Source organism: Tursiops truncatus, chromosome 20, assembly GCF_011762595.2.
Source record: "Tursiops truncatus isolate mTurTru1 chromosome 20, mTurTru1.mat.Y, whole genome shotgun sequence".
NCBI lineage: Eukaryota > Metazoa > Chordata > Mammalia > Artiodactyla > Delphinidae > Tursiops > Tursiops truncatus.
The window spans coordinates 22,055,901-22,081,891 of record NC_047053.1 but is presented as its reverse complement, the minus strand read 5'-3'; the positions used below and the strand labels follow the sequence as shown (position 1 = coordinate 22,081,891).

General features: G+C 37.5%; 1 protein-coding gene across 1 annotated transcript in view; it reads left to right on the top strand.

Annotated features, from left to right (window-relative positions):
• The window catches only part of CA10 (carbonic anhydrase 10), a 620,855-nt gene that overhangs the window by 83,611 nt on the left and 511,253 nt on the right, over positions 1-25,991 (top strand). The window contains exon 3 of the mRNA XM_019945517.3: positions 24,542-24,616. Coding sequence (XP_019801076.1) covers positions 24,542-24,616 — 75 coding nt within the window. The remainder of the gene's footprint in view (positions 1-24,541; positions 24,617-25,991) is intronic.

Sequence of the window (25,991 nt, the reverse complement as noted above, 5' to 3'; positions counted from 1 at the left end):
AGAGAGTGTCTTCAGTAAGTGGTGCTGGGAAAACTGGACAGCTATATGTAAAAGCATGAAATTAGAATACTACCTAACAACATACACAAAAATAAACTCAAAATAGATTAAGACCAAAATGTAAGACTGGACACTGTAAAACTCTTAAAGGAAAACATAGGCAGAACACTCTTTGACATAAATCACAGCAAAATCTTTTTTGACCCACTTCCTAGAGTAATGAAAAGGAAAACAAAAATAAAGAAATGGGACCTAATGAAACTTAAAACTTTGGCACAGCAAAGAAAACCATAAATGACATGAAAATAATGGGCGTAAATATTTGCAAATAAAGCAACTGACAAGGTATTAATCTCCAAAATACACAAACAGCTCATGCAGCTCCATATCAAAAAAAAACAAACAACCAAATCAAAAATTGGGCAGAAAACTTAGATAGACATTTCTCCAAAGAAGACATGCAGATGGCCAAGAGGCACATGAAAAGATACTCAACATCACTAATTATTAGAGAAATGCAGATCAAAACTACAATGAGTTACCCACCACAGACTGGTCAGAATGGCCATTATTAAAATATCCACAAAAAATAAATGCTGAAAAGGATGTGGAGAAACGGGAACCCTCTTGCCCTGTTGGTGGGAATGTAAACTGATACAGCCACTGTGGAGAACAGTATGGAGGTTCCTTAAAAAACTAAAAATTGAACTATCACATGACCCAGCAATCTCACTACTGGACACATACCCTGAGAAAATCATAATTTGAAAAGACATGTGCATCACAATGTTCATTGCAGCACTATTTAAAATAGCCAGGACATGGAAGCAACCTAAATGTCCATCAAAAGATAAATGGATAACAGAGTTGTGGTACATATATATAATAAATTATCACTCAGCCATAAAAAGGAATGAAACTGTGTCATTTGTAGAGAAGTGGTTGGACTTAGAGTCTGTCATACAAAGTAAAGTAAGTCAGAGAGAGAAAAACAAATATCATATGTGAATGAATATATGTGGAATCTAGAAAAATAATACAGATGATCCTATTTGCAGGGCACAAATCTAGATGCAGACCTAGGGAATGGACGTGTGAACATGGAGGGGGAATTGCGAGTGGGCTGAATTGGAGGATTGGGATTGACGTATGTGTACTGACATGCATAAAACAGGTAGCTAGTGGGAACCTGCTGTATAGTGCCGGGAGCTCAGCTCAGTTCTCTGTGGTGACCTAACTGGATGGGATGGGGGGAGTGGTACGGAGGTCCAAGAGGGAGGGTATATATATAAATCTGTATATATTTAAAGAATGCATGACCCAAAGGAATAGATTTGTAGAATTGCAGAATATTAACCTAATGATGGTAATCAGGGTGATTGTGGCCTCATCGAATGAGCTTGGGAGTTTTCCTTCCTCCGTAGTTTTTTGCAAGTGTTTCAGAAGGATAGGTGTTAACTCTTCTCTAAATGTTTAAGAATTCACCCATGAAGCCATCTGGTCTGGGACTTTTGTGTGTTGGAAGTTTTTAAGTCACTGTTTCAATATCAGTACTTGGTCTGTTCCTATTTTCTATTTATTCCTGGTTCAGTCTTGGAAAGTTGTACCTTTCTAAGAATTTGTTCATTTCTTTTAGGTTATCCATTTTATTGGCATATAGTTGTTTGTAGTAATCTTTTAGGATCCTTTGTATTTCTGTGATGTCAATTGTGTCTTCTCCTTTTTCATTTCTAATTTGATTGATTTGAGTCCTCTCCCTTTTTTTCTTGGTGAGTCTGGCTAAAGGTTTATCAATTTTGTTTATCTTTTCAAAGAACCAGCTTTTAGTCTCATTTATCTTTTCTATTGTATTTTAGTCCCTATTTCATTTATTTCTGCTCTGATGTTTATGATTTCTTTCCTTCTAGTAACTTTGTGTTTTGTTTTTTCTTCTTTCTCTAGTTGCTTTAGGTGTAAGTTGCTTTAGGTGAAAGTTGCTTTAGGTGTAAGATTAGGTGGTTTATTTGAGATTTTTCTTGTTTCCTGAGATAAGATTGTATTGTTATAAACTTCCCTCTTAGAACTGCTTTTACTATGTCCCATAGGTTTTGGATCATTGTATTCATTGTCATTTGTCTGTAGATATTTTTTTTATTTCCTCTTTGATTTCTTCAGTGATCCATTTGTTGTTTAATAACATGTTTTTTACCCTCCAGGTATTCAGTAAAGTTGCAGGATACAAAATTTACACACAGAAATCTCTTGCATTCCTATACACTAATAATGCAACATCAGAAAGAGAAATTAAGGAAACAGTTTCATTTACCATTGCATCCAGAAAGAATAATGCTATCTAAGGGGGGAAAAGACCCATACTATGAAAACTGTATGATGCTGATGAAAAAATCAAAGGTGACAGAAACAGATGGAAAGATATACCATGTTCTTGGTTTGGAAGAAACAATATTGTCAAAATGACTATACTACCCAAGGGAATCTACATATTCAATGCAATCCTTATCAAATTACCAATGGTATTTTTTCACAGAAGTAGAACAAAATTTTAAAAATTTGTATGGAAACATAAATGACCTTGAATAGCCAAAGGAAACTTGAGAAAGAAAAGTGGAGCTGGAAGAATCAGCCTCCCTGACTTCAAAATATACTGCAAAACTACAGTAATGAAAACAGTATGGTACTGGCACATAACAGACATGTAGATCAGTGGAACAGGATAGAAAGCCCAGAAATAAACCCACACACTTATGGTCAATTAATCTACGGCAAAGGAGGCACAAGAGTATACAATGGAGGAAAGACAGTCTCTTCAATAAGTGTTGATGGAAAACTGGTCAGCTACATGTAAAAGAATGAAATTAGAACACTCCCTAATACCATACAAAAAAATAAACTCAAAGTGGATTAAAGACCAAAATGTAAGACCGGACACTATAAAACTCTTAGAGGAAATAATAGGCAGAACACTCTTTGACATAAATCATAACAATATCTTTTTGGACCTGTCTGCTAGAGTAATGGAAATAAAAACAAAAATAAACAAATAGGACCTAATTAACCTAATGATGAGAGAGCATTTGCTTACTTTATAAACAAAATATTAACTGGGGAAATCTGACCAAGATGATGAAAACATTTTATTGACTGAGCTCTAAATAATTCTCAGTATATTTTCCACTTTTGTGCATGGTGATTTTTTTCTGAAAGCCAAGGGTGGTGTGGCTCTCAGGAATGGTATCTGCCTTGGCTGTGTGATAAAAGGCTATTTGTTTGTTGAGGCATTATTATTTTTTTTGTTTCTTGGTTTTGTTATGACTGCATGCAGCATTTATAACAGAGAAAGTTTGTTCTTGGCATTCTCAGAAATTTGGGAAAACATATTGTTTGAGGAAAAAAATAGTCATTTTGAAAAAAAATATATATATATTTGTGTGTGTGTGTTTGTGTGTGTGTGTGTGGTATGCGGGCCTCTCACTGTTGTGGCCTCTCCCGTTGTGGAGCACAGGCTTTGGACGCACAGGCTCAGCAGCCATGGCTTACGGGCCCAACCGCTCCACGGCACGTGGGATCTTCCCAGACCGGGGCACGAACCTGTGTGCCCTGCATCGGCAGGCAGACTTCCCACCAGGGAAGCCCTTGAAGCACATTTTCCTGTTTTCCTTTAGAGATTCACTTTTGGAGAGGGTCTCAGAGAAAGCAGCCTCCCATAAGTTCTCTCTTTTCATTCCTAATAATCTGTCTTTGATTTACAAATGAGTAAACCTTGAGGGAACATTACACAGAGTTCTGAAAGTGTATGAGTAAAGGACAGAAGGAGCTTTTTGTAACTTATAACTCGAACTTTTCAAACTCTACTTCCATTTGGTTTTCCTAGGCAGAGAGTGCACATTTTGTTCCAGGACCCCATGGCATGGCAACAAGACTAAATCTCATCATTGCAGATTTATTGTGGAATTAGTCCGTATACTATCATAATATCTTGGAATTTTCTGACTACTGAATTCATAATCCTGAATAACTGAAGTTGGGTGTTCTGTTTAACTGATGACTACTCTTTTCTTTTACAACTCATTTAAAATCCTTATATAGGTAGTTGGAAAAGTAACAATATGATCACCAGAGACCTTAAATCACAATATTGGCTCCTTGTTGTAATTCTTCTGAAGGCTTTTACTCTTCTGGTTCTCAGTTTCTCCCTCTGACAAATGAGTGGGGGCAGAACACAGGATTTCAAAGCTCCCTTCTACATCTATAATTTGATGTCATATTTCATTTTTCTGAACAGGTTAACCCACATTTAGAAGAAAATGAAATTCAGTTAAATAATTTCTTTATAAGATAATTATAATTCATTATATTCAATCTCTTATACTACAACTCATTCCAGCAGTGATTCTCACTGTATAGGAGTTCAAGAAATCATTGGGAGTTATGTTGAATATTTACTAACAGAAAAAGTTACTCAGAGAAGGGGAAACCCTCCCTCCACTCAACTCCATCACCACTGGAGTCTTTAATACCTTCAAGACTTTCAGTAAGCTTATTTCCTTGAAATTTGCCTCTTTTCATCTAACATTTAAATAAAAGGAAAAGTACCTGGGTCATCAGGTTTTTAGTAATTTGGTCTGGGCTCAAATGAGTTGGATTTACTGATTTATCAGCTGGCAAATTGTTAGGAGGATAGTAGTATTGACTGAAAAAAATGCACAACCTAAAAGTTGAGAATTATGTTTTATTTGGACAATTGCCCAGGAAGGCAGCCTCTCAGATAGCTCTGAGGAAATCTTCCTAAGAAGTAAGGGAGGAGCCAGGATATATAGAAGTTTTGTTGGGAAAAAAAAAAATGTAGTCAAATATCAAAATAATCACAAAAATAGGGAAGATCCCACATGCCGCAGAGTGGCTGGGCCCGTGAGCCATGGCCGCTGAGCCTGCGCGTCCGGAGCCTGTGCTCCGCAACGGGAGAGGCCACAACAGTGAGAGGCCCTCATACTGCAAAAAAAAAAAAAAAAAAAAAAAAAAAAAAATCACAAAAACAGACATCTCAAGTTAATAATTTTAGTGCTTTATTATGTAAGGGAAGATGCAAGAGTCTAAGTTTATTGCAATCATTTATTTAATATGCATGTTACCTATCTAGGGCCACTATCCCATTTTTCCTCCATTCTGAATCCCCCTCAGGGTACACCATAGGGTCAGCTGTGGTGGCTGCTGGTTTTATGACAGAAATATCCTTTGTTTACTGAAATGGCATGTGATGTTCTTTGTCAATAGCAGGAGAAAGAGAGAAAGAGAGAATAGAAGTGGAGGGAAGGGGTGTGATTTTTTTTTCCCCTTAGTGGTTTTCTTTTTTTTTTTTCTTTCTTTAAACATCTTTATTGGAGTATAATTGCTTTACAATGGTGTGTTAGTTTCTGCTTTATAACAAAGTGAATCAGTTATACATAAACATATGTTCCCATATCTCTTCCCTCTTGAGTCTCCCTCCCTCCCAATCTCCCTATCCCACCCCTCTAGGTGGTCACAAACCACCTAGCTGATCTCCCTGTGCTATGCGGTTGCTTCCCACTAGCTATCTATTTTATATTTGGTAGTGTATATATGTCCATGCCACTCACTCACTTTGTCACAGCTTACCCTTCCCCCTCCCGATATCCTCAAGTCCGTGCTCTAGTAAGTATGAGTCTGTATTCCCGTCTAACCCTTTGGTACTTCATGACCGTTTTTTTTTTTTTTCTTAGATTCCATATATATGTGTAGCATATGGTATTTGTTTTTCTTTCTGAATTACTTCACTCTGTATGACAGACTCTAGGTCCACGCACCTCCTACAAATAACTCAATTTCATTTCTTTTTATGGCTCAGTAATATGCCATTGTATATATGTGCCACATCTTCTTTATCCATTCATCTGTTGATGGACACATAGGTTGCTTCCATGTCTTGGCTATTGTAAATAGAGCTGCAATGAACATTTTGGTACATGACTCTTTTTGAGTTATGGTTTTCTCAGGGTATATGCCCAGTAGTGGGATTGCTGGGTCGTATGGTAGTTCTATTTGTAGTTTTCTAAGGAATCTCCATACTGTTCTCCATAGTGCCTGTATCAATTTACATTCCCACCAACAGTGCAAGAGTGTTCCTTTTCTCCACAGCCTCACCAGCAATTATTGTTTCTAGATTTTTTGATGATGGCCATTCTGACCTGTGTGAGATGATATCTCATTGTAGTTTTGATTTGCATTTCTCTAATGATTAATGGTGTTGAGCATGCTTTCATGTGCTTGTTGGCAGTCTGTATACCTTCTTTGGAGAAATGTCTATTTAGGTCTTCTGCCCATTTTTGGATTGGGTTGTTTGTTTTTTGTTATTCAGCTGAATGAGCTGCTTGTAAATTTTGGAAATTAATCCTTTGTCAGTTGCTTCATTTGCAAATATTTTCTCCCATTCTGAGGGTTGTCTTTTGGTCTTGTTTATGGTTTCCTTTGCTGTGCAAAAGCTTTGAAGTTTCATTAGGTCCCATTTGTTTATTTTTGTTTTTATTTCCATTTCTCTAGGAGGTGGGTCAAAAAGGATCTTGCTGTGATTTATGTCATAGAGTGTTCTGTCTATGTTTTGCTCTAAGAGTTTGATAGTTTCAGCCTTACATTTAGGTCTTTAATCCATTTTGAGCTTATTTTTGTGTATGGTGTTAGGGAGTGATCTAATCTCATACTTTTACATGTACCTGTCCAGTTATCCCAGCACCACTTATTGAAGAGGCTGTCCTTTCTCCACTGTACATTCCTGCCTGCTTTATCAAAAACAAGGTGACCATATGTGCATGGGTTTATCTCTGGGCTTTCTATGCTGTTCCATTGATCTATCTTTCAGTTTTTGTGCCAGTACCATACTGTCTTGATTACTGTAGCTTTGTAGTATAGTCTGAAGTCAGGGAGCCTTATTCCTCCAGCTCTGTTTTTCGTTCTCAAGATTGCTTTGGTTATTCGCGGTCTTTTGTGTTTCCATACAAATTGTGAAATTTTTTGTTCTAGTTCTGTGAAAAATGCCAGTGGTAGTTTCATAGGGATTGCATTGAATCTGTAGATTGCTTTGGGTAGTAGAGTCATTTTCACAATGTTGATTCTTCCAATCCAAGAACATGGTATATCTCTCCATCTATTTGTATCATTTTTAATTTCTTTCATCCGTGTCTTATAATTTTCTGCATACAGGTCTTTTGTCCCCTTAGGTAGGTTTATTCCTAGATATTTTATTCTTTTTCTTGCAATAGTAAATGGGAGTGTTTTCTTAATTTCATTTTCATATTTTTCATCATTAATGTATAAGAATGTCAGAGATTTCTTTGCATTAATTTTGTATCCTGCTACTTTACCAAATTCATTGATTAGGTCTAGGTCTAGTAGTTTTCAGGTAGCATTTTTAGGATTCTCTATGTATAGTATCATGTCTTTTGCAAACAGTAACAGGTTTATTTCTTCTTTTCTGATTTGGATTCCTTTTATTTCTTTTTATTCTCTGATTGCTGTGGCTAAAACTTCCAAAACTGCTGAATAATAGTGGTGAGAGTGGGCAACCTTGTCTTGTTCCTGATCTTAGTGGAAATAGTTTCATTTTTTCCCCATTGAGGATGATGTTGGCTGTGGGTTTGTCATATATGGCCTTTATTATGTTGAGGAAAGTTCCCTCTATGCCTACTTTCTGCAGGGTTTTTACCATAAATGGGTGTTGAATTTTGTTGAAAGCTTTCTCTGCCTCTATTGAGATGATCATATGGTTTTTCACCTTCAATTTGTTAACATGGTTTATCACGTTGATTGATTTGCATATATTGAAGAATCCTTGCATTCCTAGAATAAACTCCAGTTGATCATGGTGTATGATCCTTTTAATGTGCTGTGGGTTTCTGTTTGCTAGTATTTTGTTGAGGAATTTTGAATCTATGTTCATCAGTGATATTGGCCTGTAGTTTTCTTTCTTTGTGACATCTTTGTCTGGTTTTGGTATCAGGGTGATTATGGCTTCATAGAATGTGTTTGGGAGTGTTCCTCCCTTGGCTATATTTTGGAAGATTGTGAGAAGGATAGGTGTTAGCTCTTCTCTAAATGTTTGATAGAATTTGCCTCTGAAGCCATCTGGTCCTGGGCTTTTGTTTGTTGGAATATTTTAAAGCACAGTTTCAATTTCAGTGCTTGTGATTGGTCTGTTCATAATTTCTATTTCTTCCTGGTTCAGTCTTGGCAGGTTGTGCATTTCTAAGAATTTGTCCATTTCTTCCAGGTTGTCCATTTTATTGGCATAGGGTTGCTTGTAGCAATCTCTCATGATCCTTTGTATTTCTGTAGTGTCAGTTGTTACTTCTCCTTTTTCATTTCTAATTCTATTGATTTGAGTCTTCTCCCTTTTTTTCTTAATGAGTCTGGCTAATGGTTTATCAATTTTTTTTTATCTTCTCAAAGAACCAGCTTTTAGTCTTATTGATCTTTGCTATCATTTCCTTCATTTCTTTTTCATTTATTTCTGATCTGATCTTTATGATTTCTTTTCTTCTGCTAACTTTGGGGTTTTTTTCTTCTTCTTTCTCTAATTGCTTTAGGTGCAAGTTTAGGTTGTTTATTTGAGATGTTTCCTGTCACTTAAGGTAGGATTGTATTGCTTTAAACTTCCCTCTTAGATCTGCTTTTGCTGCATCCCATAGGCTTTGGGATGTTGTGTCTCCTTTGTCATTTGTTTCTAGGTATTTGTTGATTTCCTCTTTGATTTCTTCAGTGATCACTTCGTTATTAAGTAGTGTATTGTTTAGCCTCCATGTGTTTGTATTTTTTACAGATCTTTTCCTGTAATTGATATCTAGCCTCATAGCGTTGTGGTAGGAAAAGATACTTGATACGTTTTCAATTTTCTCAAATTTACCAAGGCTTGGTTTGTGACCCAAGATATGATCTGTCCTGGAGAATGTTCCATGAGCACTTGAGAAAAGTGTGTATTCTGTTGTTTTTGGATTGAATGTCCTGTAAATATCAATTAAGTCCATCTTGTTTAATGTATCATTCAAAACTTGTGTTTCCTTATTTATTTTCATTTTGGTTGATCTGTCCATTGGTGAAAGTGGGGTGTTAAAGTCCTGTAGTGTGATTGTGTTACGGTTGAGTTCCCTTTTATGGCTGTTAGTATTTGCCTTATGTATTGAGGTGCTCCTATGTTGGCTGCATATTTACAATTGTTATCTCTTCTTCTTGGATCGATTCCTTGATCATTATGTAGTGTCCTTCTTTGTCTCTTGTAATAGTCTTTATTTTACAGTCTATTTTGTCTGATATGAGAATTGCTGCTCCAGCTTTCTTTTGATTTCCATTTGCATGGAATATCTTTTTTCATCCCCTCACTTTCAGTCTGTATGTGTCCCTAGGTCTGAAGTTGGTCTCTTCTAGACAGCATATATATGGGTCTTGTTTTTGTATCCTTTCAGCCAGCCTGTGTCTTTTGGTGGGAGCATTTAATCCATTTACATTTAAGGTAAGTATCAATGTGTATGTTCCTATTCCCATTTTCTTAATTCTTTTGTTTATTATTGTAGGTCTTTTCCTTCTCTTGTGTTTCTTGCCTAGAGTCGTTCCTTTAGCATTTGTTCTGAAGCTGGTTTGGTGGTGCTGCACTCTCTCAGCTTTTGCTTGTCTGTAAAGGTTTTAATTTCTCTGTCAAATCTTAATGAGATCCTTGCTAGGTAGAGTAATCTTGGTTGTAGGTTTTTCTCGTTCATCACTTTAAATATGTCCTGCCACACCCTTCTGGATTGCAGAGTTTCTGCTGAAAGATCAGCTGTTAACCTTATGGGGATTCCCTTGTGTGTTATTTGTTGTTTTTCTCTTGCTGCTTTTAATATATTTTCTTTGTATTTAATTTTTGGTAGTTTGATTAATACGTGTCTTTGTGTGTTTCTCCTTGGATTTATCCTGTATGGGACTCTGTGCTTCCTGGACTTGATTAACTATTTCCCATATTAGCGAAGTTTTCAACTATAGTCTCTTCAAATATTTTTTCAGTCCCTTTCTTTTCCTCTTCTTCCTCTGGGACCCTATAATTCGAATGTTGGTGTGTTTAATGGTGTCCCAGAGATCTCTGAGACTGTCCTCAGTTCTTTTCATTATTTTTTCTTTATTCTGCTCTGCAGTAGTTATTTCCACTATTTTATCTTCCAGGTCACTTATGTGTTCTTCTGCCTCAGTTATTCTGCTATTCATCCCTTCTAGAGTATTTTTAATTCCATTTATTGTGTTGTTTATCATTGCTTGTTTCATCTTTAGTTCTTCTAGGTCCTTGTTAAATGTTTCTTGCATTTTTTCTATTCTATTTCCAAGATTTTGGATCATCTTTACTATCATTATTCTGAATTCTTTTTCAGGTAGACTGCCTATTTCCTCTTTATTTTTTAGGTCTCATGGGTTTTTACCTTGCTCCTTCATCTGCTGTGTGGTTTTCTGTCTTTTTATTTTTCTTATCTTACTGTGTTTGAGGTCTCCTTTTTGCAGGCTGTAGTTTCGTAGTTTCCCTTGTTTTTGGTGTCTGTCCCCAGTGGTGAAAGTTGGTTCAGTGTGTTATATAGGCTTCCTGGTGGAGGGGACTAGTGCCTGTGTTCTGGTGGATGAGGCTGGATCTTGTCTTTCTGGTAGGCAGGTCCACGTGTGGTGGTGTGTTTTGGGGTGTCTGTGGCCTTATTATGATTTTAGGGAGCCTCTCTGCTAATGGGTGGGGTTGTGTTACTGTTTTGATAGTTGTTTGTCATAGGGTGTCCAGCACTGTAGCTTGCTGATCGTTGAGTGAAGCTTGGTCTTGATGTTGAGATGGAGATCTCTGGGAGATTTTCACCATTTGATATTACATGGAGCTGGGAGTTCTCTTGTGGACCAGTGTCCTGATGTTGACTCTCCCACCTCAGAATCACAGCACTGACTTCTGGCTGGAGCACCAAGAGACTTTTCATCTGCACAGCTCCGAATATTAAAATGAAAAATAGTTATTAAGAAAAAAATGTTTTTAAAGTAAAACAAACAAACAAAAAACTGATCGACAGAACCCTAGGACCAATGGTGAAAGCAAAAAGCTTTAGAGACAACATCTCACACAGAAGCATACACATACACACTCACAAAAAGAGGAAAAGGGGAAAAAATAATATATCTTGCTCTCAAAGACCACCTCAATTTGGGATGATTCCTTGTCTATTCAGGTATTCCATAGATGCAGGGTACATCAATTTGATTGTGGAGATTTAATCCACTGCTCCTGAGGATGCTGGGAGAAATTTCCCTTTCTCTTCTTTGTTCGCACAGCTCCCGGGTATCAGCTTTGGATTGGCCCCGCCTCTGTGTGTAGGTTGCCTGAGGACATCTGTTCTTCGCTCAGACAGTACGGGGTTAAAGGAGCCCCTGATTTGGGGGCTCTGGCTCAGTCGGGCCGGGAGGGAGGGAGGGGTATGGATGTAAGGCAAGCCTGTGGCAGCAGAGGTCAGCGTGACATTGCACCAGTCCAAGGCGTGCTGTGCATTCTCACAGGGAAATTGTCTCAGGATCATGGGACCCTGGAAGTGGTGGGCTGCACAGGCTCCCAGGAGGGGAGGTGTGGATAGTGACATGTGTTCACACACATCCTTCTTGTTGGTGGCAGCAGCAGCCTTAGTGTCTCATGCCCGTCTCTGCGGTCTGCACTGTTACCCCTGGCTCGCGCCCGTCTTTGGAGCTCCTTTAAGCAGTGTTCTTAATCCCCTCTCCTCGCACCCCAGGTAACAAAGAGGCCATAAAAAGTCTCTTGCCAGGGTGGAAATCTTGATTTAGGTTAGACAACACACATACATCATGAAATTTTCATCAGTATGTGGCTGATCTGATATGAATATAAGTGGCTTTACAGTCAGTCTTCAAAATGGTTAAAGCAATATGTGGCAAAGACTGCTATGTGTAAAAATGACCATATAATTTGTCATCTAAACTAGGACATTTTTGAGAGCTGAAGAGAGCACTGTTTATATTTATATTGAGAAAGGTTAACTAGGAATATCCTTGGCAAGTCAGAAGTTATAGTCACCCTAGCTACATATTATCCAAGACATATTTGGTCCATCTTAGAGGAATGGGAAATTTTCAGACTTTCTTCAGTATCACTGTTACTGAACTCAAGTTTGGGTGTTCACCACTGTAAAGCCAATTCTCAAGAGACACGTGTTGGTTAGAAAGGAAAGCTTGCTTTATTCAGGAGACTGGCAACCTGGGAAGGCAGACTCATGTCCAAAAACCAATTCCTAAAATTCTGCTCGATGATGAAAGTTTTTAAAGGAAGAATCATTTGGGGAGGGGGTCAGAGTCTTTGTTATCCTCCACTGTGTGCAGACTTTCTTCTGATTGACTTATGGTGAGGTAGGAGGGCAGTGCTCCAGCAATCTTGTGCTCAGCCTGAAGTTATCCTCCTCCACCTCGCTGGGGGCCTTATTTCCTACAGAAGAACTAAAAGGTATTGTTATGTATATTCCCTAAGGAGGAACCAGGACCCTGTCCCAGAGCTGCACTATTGTTTCTTGACTGCACCTTTGTTTCTGCATTCCCTCCCTTCCCTGTTAAGCAATTGTTGAATCTGCCCTTTGGAAATCAGGGAAGGTCAAGGAGGCTGAATGAAGTCTATTTCCAACAAATAAGAAGTGGGGAACACAGAAAGAATGTGTACCTGTGAGGATCCCACAGGGTCCTGCTCTGTTTCATCACTGTGGGATATGGAGGTTTCTGTAAGACTTACCTTCATTCTACCCAGTCAGACACTACTGTGTAGTTCACAGCTGGACAGCATTTCCCTAGTTTCCTTTACATTTAAGTATATTCAGGAAACTAAATTCTAGTCAATGAAATGTGGGAAGAAGTAATGAGTATCCTTTCTAGGTTTATGCCATGAAAACAACTTTTCCCTTCTGGCCTGATGTACGCATCATGGTGGTTTGAATTCATATGTTGCAGAAAGCAGAGCCACAAGGCAGAAGGCCTGGGCCCTGAATTGGAGAGCTGTGCAACAATCAGGAAAACCACTTTGGGATTTTACATATGTGAGAAATAAACTTGTACTACACCATTGAGATATTAGAGTTTACTTTTTGCAGCAGGTAAACTAGCATTATCATCACTTGCATTATCTTAACTAATATATTGCATAAACATTAGCCTCAAATTTGTGAAATGTATCCTCTTTCTTTCTCATTGAACTGTGAGCCTTTCCAAAATAGTAACCTAGAATAGGTAGTAAAATATCGTGAGTATACTCTAAATATTATTTTTGGATTGGATTGGATTGAATTGAATCATGTTGAATTGGATTGAAAGGAAACGTTATACATAAATTGGTAAGAAACTTCAGAGATGAAAAAGCTTTCTTCCAGCTAGAAGGAACATGGACGTTTTCAAGGAGAAAGTGGCCTTTGAGCTGATACTTGAAGAATTGAATTACTTTGGATATTCAGTGATGAAAATGATGTTACAGGAAAAATAAGTAGCATGAGCAAATGACACATAAACAAGAGAAGACAGTTTAGTCTAAATAGGATGTAGGGTCAATCAATGAAAAAAAGTATTTAAATTTACTTCAGTTTAGAAATATTTACTGGACACCTGTTCTATCAGAATTATAAAGCCATGAAGAGATAATTTAAGAAAATAGTGTATATTGAACTGGCCAAAAAGTTTGTTCGGAGTTTTCTGTAAAATGCGTAAGATTACAGAAAAACCCGAATGAAATTTTTGGCCAACCCAATACAACAAAGCAGAAGTATATAATAACTTCTTTGAGAGCACAGAGAAATGAATCTCAAAGGAGACTAGAGTGAGATTTTTTTTTTCTTTTTTTTGCGGTACGTGGGCCCCTCACTGCTGTGGCCTCTCCCGCTGCAGAGCACAGGCTCCGGACGCGCAGGCTCTGCAGCATATGGGACCTTCACGAACTGGGGCACGAACCCATGTCCTCTACATTGGCAGGTGGACTCTCAACCACTGCGCCACTAGGGAAGCCCCTAGAGTGAGTTTTGAAAACATAAGTTAACCACACCTGACAGAGCATGGAAAACATCACTTGCCCATCACTGTGTAACCAAAAGGGAGTCATTGCAGGGTTATCATTGTGATCCTTGAATTATGATCAATGAGTGTGGATATTGTTTTGTAAATAGTTGCAAATCATCAAAGAATTTTAAAGGGGCAATGAAAGACATGAGAAAAGCATTGTTTTAGGGAAAGGGGTCTTAATAGTGGGGTAGCATCAGGGAACATGGAGATAAGATGTACTGTTATTAGGCAGCTGTAATTACTCATTTAAGTAATTATTGAGGACCTCTGTCTAGGTAGTATATAAATGTATAGTAAAAAATAGATTAGAGCTACAGCAGAAGTAGGATCAATGTCTTAATTCCTTGGGTATTGGAGGTGAGTGTGTATCAGTATATGGATTACTGTCTGTAGTGAGTAACAGAAAATACCAAAGAAGGTTTATTTCTCTCTTCTAAATGTAGGCATTCCAGCTCCATCTATCTTGTTATTAGAAATGAGGCTTTTGCTTCATAGTTCAGGATGACTACTTGAGCTCTTGCTATCATGTCCACATTCTAGCATCCTGGAAGAGATGAGAAGAGGCATAGCATTTCCCTGTAACATTTCTTGGATGTGCTACATGCTAGCATCTCATTGGCCAGAACTTAAATCACATGTCCACACCTAGCTACAAGAGAGGTAGGAAAATGTAGTCTTTATTCTGAGAAGTCAATGTGCCTTACTAAAAACCAAGGCTTCTCTTGTTAAGGAAGAAGAGGAAAATGAATTATTAGCACTGTCTTTGTCACAGGGGCAAAAGAGAATTGTTATGATCATGGAGCGATACCTTATCTAGGGGGCTGCTAGAAAGGTTGGATAGAACTAGAATGAAATATCCAGGTGAGGAATATAAATTTTTGAATTATCTTTACTGAAATAGTAGCTGAGATAGGTAGAATGAGCAAATCTTTCCAGCTACAACTGTCCAGATAATTCAAGTTTCAAACTTTTCTTTTGTCTTTGTTACTTAAATAATGGAACTCTAGTTTGGGTCATCTACACAACTCAGATATCCTCATAATTCACTGGCTCTACCACTTATAAAGTATGTGACAGCACCTGTCATATAGTGCATGATAAGCAAATACTGAGTAGATCAGAATTTGAAAGGAGAAAAAGATGTTGAGCTGATGGTATATGAAGAAAAAAATAAATTAATAAAACCACCTGGTCTTTTCCTAAGAGTTGCATATGGTCTTATTTCCCACCATGCTGATTCCAATGGGTCATTTTGTCTGCTTTCCCTGCAGCCCCATTGGGCATTGTGGCTTTGTCCCAGCAAATAGCACAGGTTACCTGCATGAGTTCCCTGAATCAGTTCTGTTTTCACAGGTTCCTTGGTGACTATACTTTGACTTGAAAATGTCATGAATGTCATCAGGGGCTTTTGAACTCTCCCTTGGTCAGGCAGGGCTATCTTTTTTCCTTCCATGAGTTGGCTCAGGATCTGGAGGATAGAGTGTGCAGATCATGTTTCTTCACGCCATCATTTTTTTTTTTTTTAATTTCAACCAGATTCAAGTAAAATTATACCATAATTCCTGGTTTCTTTTTCTGAGCAATTTTCTACTTTTCGGCTTCTGCCACATTCCCCTTCTGGCATTTGGTTGCACTGCCCCTCCTCCCCTGCCCCATACCACCACGACTAACATCAAATAATTAAAGTAATAGATGTTATATATCAAGCACAAAGTATTGTCTCATATTGACTGTCCTTCTGACAGCCCTTCAACGTAATTATTACCAATTTTCAGGTAAGGACACTGAGGTGTTTTTTTTGGGGAGGGGGGTGGGTTGAGCATTTAAAAGATGAAATTGTTTGCTCAAAGTGACACAAAATTCAGTCATAAATTTAGGATTTAGTTACAGGTTGCTGTGTACTTTCCATTATTTCACACTGCCTCTCAAAAGACACGAATAGAACAAAAAAATTCACAATTTGTATGAAAACACAAAATACCCCGAATAGCCAAAGCAATCTTGAGAACGAAAAACAGAGCTGGAGGAATCAGGCTCCCTGACTTCATACTATAGTACAAAGCTACAGTAATCAAGACAGTATGGTACTGGCACTAAAACAGAAAGATAGATCAATGGAACAGCATAGAAAGCCCAGAGGTAAACCCACACACATATGGTCACCTTATCTTTGATAAAGGAGGGAGGAATGTACAGTGGAGAAAGGACAGCCTCTTCAATAAGTGGTGCTGGGAAAACTGGACAGGTACATGTAAAAGTATGAGATTAGATCACTCTCTAAGACCATACACAAAAATAAGCTCAAAATGGATTAAAGACCTAAATGTAAGGCCAGAAACTATCAAACTCTTAGAGGAAAACATAGGCAGAACACTCTATGACATAAATCACAGCAAGATCCTTTTTGACCCACCTCCTAGAGAAATGGAAATAAAAACAAAAATAAACAAATGGGACCTAATGAAACTTCAAAGCTTTTGCACAGCAAAGGAAACCATAAACAAGACCAAAAGACAACCCTCAGAATGGGAGAAAATATTTGCAAATGAAGCAACTGACAAAGGATTAATTTCCAAAATTTATAAGCAGCTCATGCAGCTCAATAACAAAAAAACAAACAACCCAATCCAAAAATGGGCAGAAGTCCTAAATAGACATTTCTCCAAAGAAGATATACAGACTGCCAACAAACACATGAAAGAATGCTCAACATCATTAATCATTAGAGAAATGCAAATCAAAACTACAATGAGATATCATCTCACACCAGTCAGAATGGCCATCATCAAAAAATCTAGAAAAAATAAATGCTGGAGAGGGTGTGGAGAAAAGGGAACACTCTTGTACTGCTGGTGGGAATGTGAATTTGTTCAGCCACTGTGGAGAACAGTATGGAGGTTCCTTAAAAAACTACAAATAGAACTACCATATGACCCAGCAATCCCACTACTGGGCATATACCCTGAGAAAACCATAATTCAAAAAGAGTCATGTACCAAACTGTTCATTGCAGCTCTATTTACAATAGCCCAGAGATGGAAACAACCTAAGTGTCCATCATTGGATGAATGGATAAAGAAGATGTGGCACATATATACAATGGAATATTACTCAGCCATAAAAAGAAACGAAATTGAGCTATTTGTAATGAGGTGGATAGACCTAGAGTCTGTCATATAGAGTGAAGTAGGTCAGAAAGACAAAGACAAATACCATATGCTAACACATATATATGGAAGTTAAGAAAAAAAAATGTCATGATGAACCTAGGGGTAAGACAGGAATAAAGACACAGACCTACTAGAGAATGGACTTGAGGATATGGGGAGGGGGAAGGGTAAGCTGTGACAAAGTGAGAGAGAGGCATGGACATATATACACTACCAAATGTAAGGTAGATAGCTAGTGGGAAGCAGCTGCATAGCACAGGGAGATCAGCTCGATGCTTTGTGACCGCCTGGAGGGGTGGGATAGGGAGGGTGGGAGGGAGGAAGATGAAAGAGGGAAGAGATATGGGAACATATGTATATGTGTAACTGATTCACTTTGTTATGAAGCAGAAACTAACACACCATTGTAAAGCAATTATACTCCAATAAAGATGTAAAAAAAAAAAGACACCAATAATTCTGCTTGTTTCCTTTCATTTCATTTGACTTAGCCTTGCTGAGTTCAAGCTTAAGAGAGATATGAGATTTTAGTCTCATTCAAAGCTATTACTTGTGATTGAAAGTTATGTGTGAAGTGAGATTAATCCCACAATTGACTAACTCATTGATTTTAGAAATTATCAATTGTTTATCAACTGTGGTTTAAAAGTTGATTTATTATGTTAATACCATTTTAGTATTCTGAATATAACACATACATTTTCCTTATTGCTATGACTTATGGGAGGCCAAGCGAATCTGGACATGGACTTAAACTTTTGGGTTCTGAAATTTCATGCATCTTTTAAAACATGAATAGACTTTACTACCAAATTGATCTATAATATTTATGGAAAATGCATCTATACCTGATTCTAAGATGATAAATAATAGTAAAAAAGTGAAATACAAAATGTGTCCTCACTTTGAAACATTCATCTCATGAATTTGTGTCAGAAGAGAATCATTCATTAGACAGAACTACAATGCTTCTTGATTAATTGCCTATTTGTCAGAAGTGAAAATTATTTTTAAATGGATTAGCATTATTTTATCATTATTTGTCTGTTACCTAAATATTTTCCTTTAAAAAATAAACACTTACATTACTATGGCAATGCAAACTGCTATACATTTTGTATGAAGTAAGTTAAATACATTTATGCCTTGTTCTTTGACCCTGATTTTGGTATACGTGCTAAAGAAAGATTCTGAAAGAGGGAGAGCAGGGTATGCTCTGGAATTGAAAAAGTTAATTGCAGTATTCAAACAACCAAATGGCCAATAGGCAGGGAATAATGGGGAAATTATGGCAAATTTACTAAAAGGACCATTATATGCACGTTAAATATAAGAATGGAGAAAACAGGGCCTCCCTGGTGGCGCAGTGGTTGAGAGTCCGCCTGCCGATGCAGGGGACATGGGTTCGTGCCCCGGTCTGGGAAGATCCCACATGCCACGGAGTGGCTGGGGCCTGTGAGCCATGGCCGCTGAGCCTGCGCGTCCAGAGCCTGTGCTCCGCAATGGGAGAGGTCACAACAGTGAGAGGTCTGTGTACCAAAAAAAAAAAAAAAAAAAAAAAAGAATGGAGAAAACAACCCATGACATAATAGTTGGTGAAAGAAGCAGAAAACAAAATTATAGCTACACTATTACAGTTACAGAGATTAGAGCTGATCTTTATATCCCCTTTCTTTTGTGTTCTACTATTGTTATTATTTTAGTTACATGGTTCTTAAAGTCTAGGAACTACTTATCATGAAACTTATTTTAGGGAAAAAGTGGAGAGGAGTCTTAAGTTGGGTATTCCTGTGAAACCTGTGAATAGCATTGCTAAATGGTGCTTTACATGTCTTTCTCCATTCCTAGATTTATTAAGCAAATATTCATTAAATACTGTGCCCAATACACCTATTATATGAGCTGCATTGTAGTAGACAAGGCACACCATTTACCCTTGAGATAGTTTTAGTTTAGTTAGAGAGATAGGGCTATGGGGAAATTACAAATTTAAAATACATGAAGAAATTGTTGTAGCCATGAGAAGACTGAGACATGATAACTAAATGTAATGTGGGATCCTGGATGGCATCCTGGAACAGCAAAAGGACAGTAGGTTAAAAACATAGGAAATCTGGCTTCCCTGGTGGCGCAGTGGTTGAGAGTCCGCCTGCCGATGCAGGGCACATGGGTTCGTGCCCCGATCCGGGAAGATCCCACATGCCGCGGAGCGGCTGGGCCTGTGAGCCATGGCCGCTGAGCCTGCGCTCCGCAACGGGAGAGGCCACAACACTGAGAGGACCGCGTACCGCAAAAAAAAAAAAAAAAAAAAAAAAACATAGGAAATCTGAATAAAGCGTGGACTTTAGCTAATAATAATGTGTCAACACTGGATCATTAATTTTGGCAAATGTAGTAATGAAGCAAGTTAGTAATAAAGGAGATAGGTATGGGATATATATGGGAACTCTGTACTATCTTTGTAACATTTCTATAAATCTAAAACTTCTAAAATAAAGAGAGAGAGAGAGAGAGAGAGAGAGAGTGTAAAATAAAGGAATGGCACAAGACCACTATTTTCTCTCCTGTTTCTTTGTTTTGTCCTACTTTAGTGGCCTCTCCCTCTTAATCTCATTTTGGATTTCCCTCCTTTGTTTAACCTCTAAATATTGAACATTCCAGAGCTCAATTCTGTGTCCCTTTTGTCCCTCTACATATTTTCACTTTCTTCTTGGTGACCTCTTCTAAACTCATGGTTTTAAATATCATTTATATGTCAAAGAGTCATAAATGTATATCTCCTCTCAACCTCTCCTCAGAACTCCTTTTATATCCAACTGCCTACTTAACAACTCCCCATAATTGCTCACTAGCCTTATCAAATGGAGATCTTTACTCCACATTTCAAAGCTACTCTTCCCCTAGGATCTCTTGTTATCTCAATATCTGTCAACATCTAGTCACTCAGGACAAAAAAGGTGGAAGTTATCCTTGATTTATGTTCTTTAACTTCCTTCATTCAACTCATCAGCTAGTACTATTCACTCATCTCCTGAAATATACAGAGAAATAAAATATGTGTATATTTTATGCAATATGTATAAATATATATATATATAGGGTCCATCTACTTCTATTTTCACCAACACTATGCTAGTTGAAGCCAACATCATCATTCTTCTGGACTACTACCTAAATCATCAGGCCTCATCTTGACCCTTTCTCCTCATACATCCACTATGGTTCACCCATAATGGCCACATTTATGTTTCTGGGAAAAGCCACTCCTGCCTGGCTTCTTAGGATATTTTAATCCACCTGAAATACTACAGCTGCTGATTTTCTTGAGGTCAGATCTTCTTTGTCATTTAAATTTCAGATTGAGTGTCAAAAATCTGAAAAGTCATCACTGTTACACAGTCTAATGTGTCTTTCAAGTCATTCTCTATTACCTCAACTTATTTAATTATACTGCAAAGTATGTTTCTCTAATATTTTTTTATTATTGTTATTATTATGATTTAGTCATTGCTATGATCTAAATGATTAGATCAATTCCAGGAATACAAAGCCTAAACAACCTACTACTTTGTGTTTTTTTTTAATTTAATTAATTTGCAGGTTCTTATTAGTTATTTATTTTATACATGTTGGTGTATATATGTCAATCCCAATCTCCCAATTCATCCCACCACCACCACCACCACCACCACCACTTTCCCCCCTTGGTGTCCATACATTTGTTCTCTACATCTGTGTTTCTACTTCTGCCTTGCAAATCATTCATATACAATATTTGTTTTTCTCTTTCTGACTTACTTCACTCTGTGTGACAGTCTCTAGGTCCATCCATATCTCTACAAATGACCCAGTTTCATTACTTTTTATGTCTGAGTAGTATTCCAATGTATATATGTACCACATCTTCTTTATCCATTGATCTGTCGATGGGCATTTAGGTCGCTTCCATGACCTTCCTATTGTAAATAGTGCTGCAATAAACATTGGGGTGCATGTGTCTTTTTGAATTATGGTTTTCTTGGGTATATGCCCAGTAGTGAGATTTCTGGGTCATATGGTAATTCTATTTTTAGTTTTGTAAGGAACATTCATACTGTTCTCCATAGTGGCTGTATCAACTTACATTCCCACCAACAGTGTAAGAGGGTTCCCTTTTCTCCACACCCTCTCCAGGATTTGTTGTTTGTAGATTTTCTGATGATGCCCATTCTAACCGGTGTGAGGTGATACCTCATTGTAGTTTTGAATTGCATTTCTCTAATAATTAGTGACGTTGAGCAGCTTTTCATGTGTCTTTTGGCCATCTGTATGTCTTCTTTGGAGAAATGTCTATTTAGGTCTTCTCCCCATTTTTGGATTGGGTTGTTTGTTTTATTAATATTGAACTGCATGAGCTGTTTATACATTTTGGAGATTAATCCTTTGTCCATTGATTCATTTGCAAATATTTTTTCTCATCGAGGGTTGTATTTTCATTTTGTTTATAGTTTCCTTTGCTGTGCAAAAGCTTTTGTTTCATTAGGTCCCATTTGTTTATTTTTGTTTTTATTTCCATTACTCTAGGAGGTGGGTCATAAAAGATCTTGCTGTGATTTATTTCAAAGGGTGTTCTTCCTATGTTTTCCTCGAAGAGTTTTATAATGTCCAGTCTTACATTTAGGTCTTTAATAGGTCTTTAATCCATTTTTTAAAAAACATCTTTATTGGAATATAATTGCTTTACATTGTTGTGTTAGTTTCTGCTGTATAACAAAGTGGATCAGCTATAGTGTACGTATTTCCCCATATCATCTCCCTCTTGTGTCTCCCTCTCACCCTCCATATCTCACCACTCTAGGTGGTCACAAAGCACCGAGCTGGTCTCTGTGTACTATGCAGCTGCTTCCCATTAGCTATCTATTTTACATTTGGTGATGTATATATATCAATGTCACTTCGTCCCAGCTTGCTATTCCCCATCCTTGTGTCCTCAAGTCCATTCTCTATGTCTGTGTCTTTATTCCTGTCCTGCCCCTAGGTTCTTTTGAAAGTTTTTTTTTTAAAGATTCCATACATATGTGTTAGCATACAGTATTTGTTTTTCTCTTTCTGACTTACTTCACTCTGTATGACAGATTCTAGGTCCCTCCACCTCACTACAAGTAACTCAATTTCATTTCTTTTTATGGTGAGTAATATTGCATTGTATATATGTGCCTCTTATTCTTTATCCATTCTTTTGTCAATGGACACTTAGGTTGCTTCCATTTCCTGGCTATTGTAAATAGTGCTGCAATGAACATTGTGATATATGACTCTTTTGCCTTATTGTTTTCTCAGATTTTATTCTTCTTATAGTTTAATTCAGGTTTTTTTTTTTTTTGCTTTTTTGTGTCTTCTTCCAGTAGAATGTAAGTTTTTGGAAAATAGCAACTTTGTATTCTTGATTCTTAGAACACTACCTGACAATCACAGGACCTCAATAAATGTTTCAAGTGACAAATAATCAGTGGACAGTAAAGTCCTGAAATTTAGGGAGAGGAGGGGCTACAGTGGAGGTAGAATGATAGGAGAAATTTACTGAAAGGAGTGAGAACTTGTAAGGCTTTGAGGATTGAGTAAGACTAGTCAATAAGTAGATAAAGATGGAATTCCAGAAAAAAAAAAGAGTAGAACAAAGGTGGAGAGAGCAATAAACATGGTCTCCTTGGGAAAAGCAGGTGAACAGAAATTTTGTGAAGATTATGACATCAGAATTTGTGGCAAATCCAAATTGCAGAGATTCTTGGAATCAGCAATGTTAGTAACTTTCCTTCTGTTGATTTTCAGCTCCAACTACCTTTGAGCCTTTTAACCATGATCTCATTCTAAGTCTTTTGAGTGAAAGTAATATATGCTGCTCCATCACCATTTTTTTCTTTATTTATTTCCCAATGCAAATTTTGATGTCAGCTTGCTTGGGTCTGGCCCAGTGTGTAAGGTGATTCTAGGTTATACCCATCTTCTGTGGTTGAAACTGCCACAACAACAAAAAGGAGTATAAAATTGAAATAGTTTTTCCTTACTATCAAAAGAAGGGCCTTTGCTATGTGTATTTCGTCATCTGACAGTGATGACAGCATTTATTGTCAACACAATTTTTTTTATTAGACAGCTGGATTTTTCCCAGGGGCTGGTTGCACATCAAGTAAGGAAATCCAAATCCACAGACAAAGAGAAGCAGAGAACACAGTGGAAAATAAGGCTGCTTTCTGTTCACCCGTTTGTTCTGAGAAATTCTTAGCTCTCCACCCGCGGGAAATCAGATGTAAACAACAACAAGATGATTATTGACAATCTGGCTGGGAGATGTTAAAATGGAAATGCAGTACTTATCTTGGTGCTCTAGCTCAGATAAACTACTGTAGTAGTATAGCAGAACTTTAAATGAGGTGCCTTTTAAACGTGCTGCCCTGTCTTTCCAAATTGCCAAGCAGTAGGTAGCCAGACTGGGAATTTGAAAACATATTATGTAAAATGTCTTTATTTTCTTCAATTCTAGCCTGTATTCAGTTCTAGCCTATATTTTGTAATTGATGGGCATCAAGTGGGCCCTGCTTAGGCTGACTGATTTTTGCAGGGTGAATCTGGATCATTCACAATGCATGTTAAAGAAAGCTAATGAAAACTCTACAGTTCCATCATTATAATAGACTTGATTCAGACGGTCTAATTATCTTGCTGCCTGCTAAAATCTTAAATAATTCCACATCTGAGTGGATGGGGTAGTTGAAGAAACAATGATTGGAGATGAAGAGAGAACAAAAAGTTTTGCAACTCTCTTCATGGAACAGAGGCTTTCAGTGATACTTTTGTCAGTTGCAGTACTCAACTATCCAGGGGCTTCTTTTTCCTTCTTCCTTTTAAATGATGTTTCTTGAATTGATGCTTCAGTCAGACTGATAGGTATTCCTTATATGGATGTGTGTGTGTATATGTGTGTAGGGAGAGGTAAAGAAAAGAGGTGAGATAGAGGTAGAGATAAGTGACAGGGCAATTCAAATAGGCTTAAATACATACTTACTATTTCTCATCAGTAGAAATATCCTGAGTGTTTTTTATAAAACTTTATGACAGTATATTTACAGGTTAATAATCAGTTTGAAAATAACGATGTGGTAGGCTGCTGTTACAGTTTGTAGTATGACTTATGGGTAGAAAAGAATTATTTTATGTATAGTCAGTCTTCTTTCTTGGACAACATGGACACAGTACTTCTCTGCTTTCATCTTAGTCTGTTTTCTCTTTTGTTTTTGCTTTAGCTCAACAGAACTCACCAAAAATCCATGAAGGCTGGTGGGCATACAAGGAGGTGGTCCAGGGAAGCTTTGTCCCAGGTAAATGCACATTTATTACTTTATTTTTAAGAAAATAATTTGAGTGAAATGTAGTATTATTTCCAGAATTTTGCATTTGCTACATGGCATGGAATGTATTGCAAAAGGCATCTGACTTATGTGTTAGATGAATCCTCCATCAAGAGAAAGTTTTTTAAGTGAGTGGTAATTTAACCAAGACTACGTTTTTCCATCTGTGCTTACATCTTAATGTCCTTCCATCTACAGGTGGCTGTGTCAGGGAGAGGGCAATGCAAGAGTTGGGGTTGAGGTTCTGTATGCTAAAATTTGGTTGAGAAAGAGTGATTTTTTAATGTTAATGAAACAGGAAGTCTGAAAACTAGCAATGAGGCTTGCTGGGATGCATGCCGTCTCTGATGTCACTTCAGTAGCATTCACGGTCAGGACTTAGCAGATTGGGCCAAATACCAGGTAAAAAAATCATAGGTAAAGTGGATGTTTTCAGCATGGGAGGAGAGAACTGAAGACAGGTTAAAGCCAGAAACATACCATAACATTAGTTTTGAGACAAGGTAGAGTGTCGTTGTCTTCCCCCACTACTCTTATCCTAATTATAGTCCTCAGTCTTCTGCTTCTTCAAGATTGTAGGGAAAGAGGAAAGAGAAAGAGCATGAATGTTAAAGAGAAGGATGGAAGGGAAGGCAGGTGCGATATTTCAAAGTATTTTTAACTGCTTATATGTGAGAGGGTAAGAGATAAAGCTCTCAAGAGGAGGCAATGTGGGGTTCCAAATCAGGCAATGAAAACAGAGGTCAAGTGTCAGTTGAGGTCTTTGTAGTTAGTGGCAGGTGGGAAGAGCGGTGCCCCCAGGTCACCTGGTTCATTCTTGGATGCTATGTCGTCTTTTCCTGTCCTTCTGTATAGTTCATTATATCAGCTGTGCAGAGCTAAGCAAGTTGCTAAACTCCTCTGAGCATCACTTTTTTCATTTGTATTGTGGGACATAAATACGTACCTTTGAAGCTTTTCATTAAGAGGAAAGCAGGCATGGTGAGAGAGAGTGAATGACCCAGGGAAAAGCCAGTTGACTGCTGAATAGTTTCATAAATTGGTATTATTAACTTGATAAATTTACTATGATACATTTATGTCTTGGCCCAGTGGGCATAGAAACTGGGCTTGATTAATTCACCCAGATATGATCAAGTTTCTAATAATATTCTTACAATAATTTAATTGACACAGATGTGTTCATATGGCATGATATAGATATATGACATTTTACACTTACAATTGGGGGCATCCCTTTAAGCCAATCGATAGAAGGTTGTGTATTTTTTTCTGAGGAATCTTCTTCTCATATTCAAGACATCCCAGAAATTACATTTATAATAATATTTTTATGCTTCGTGAT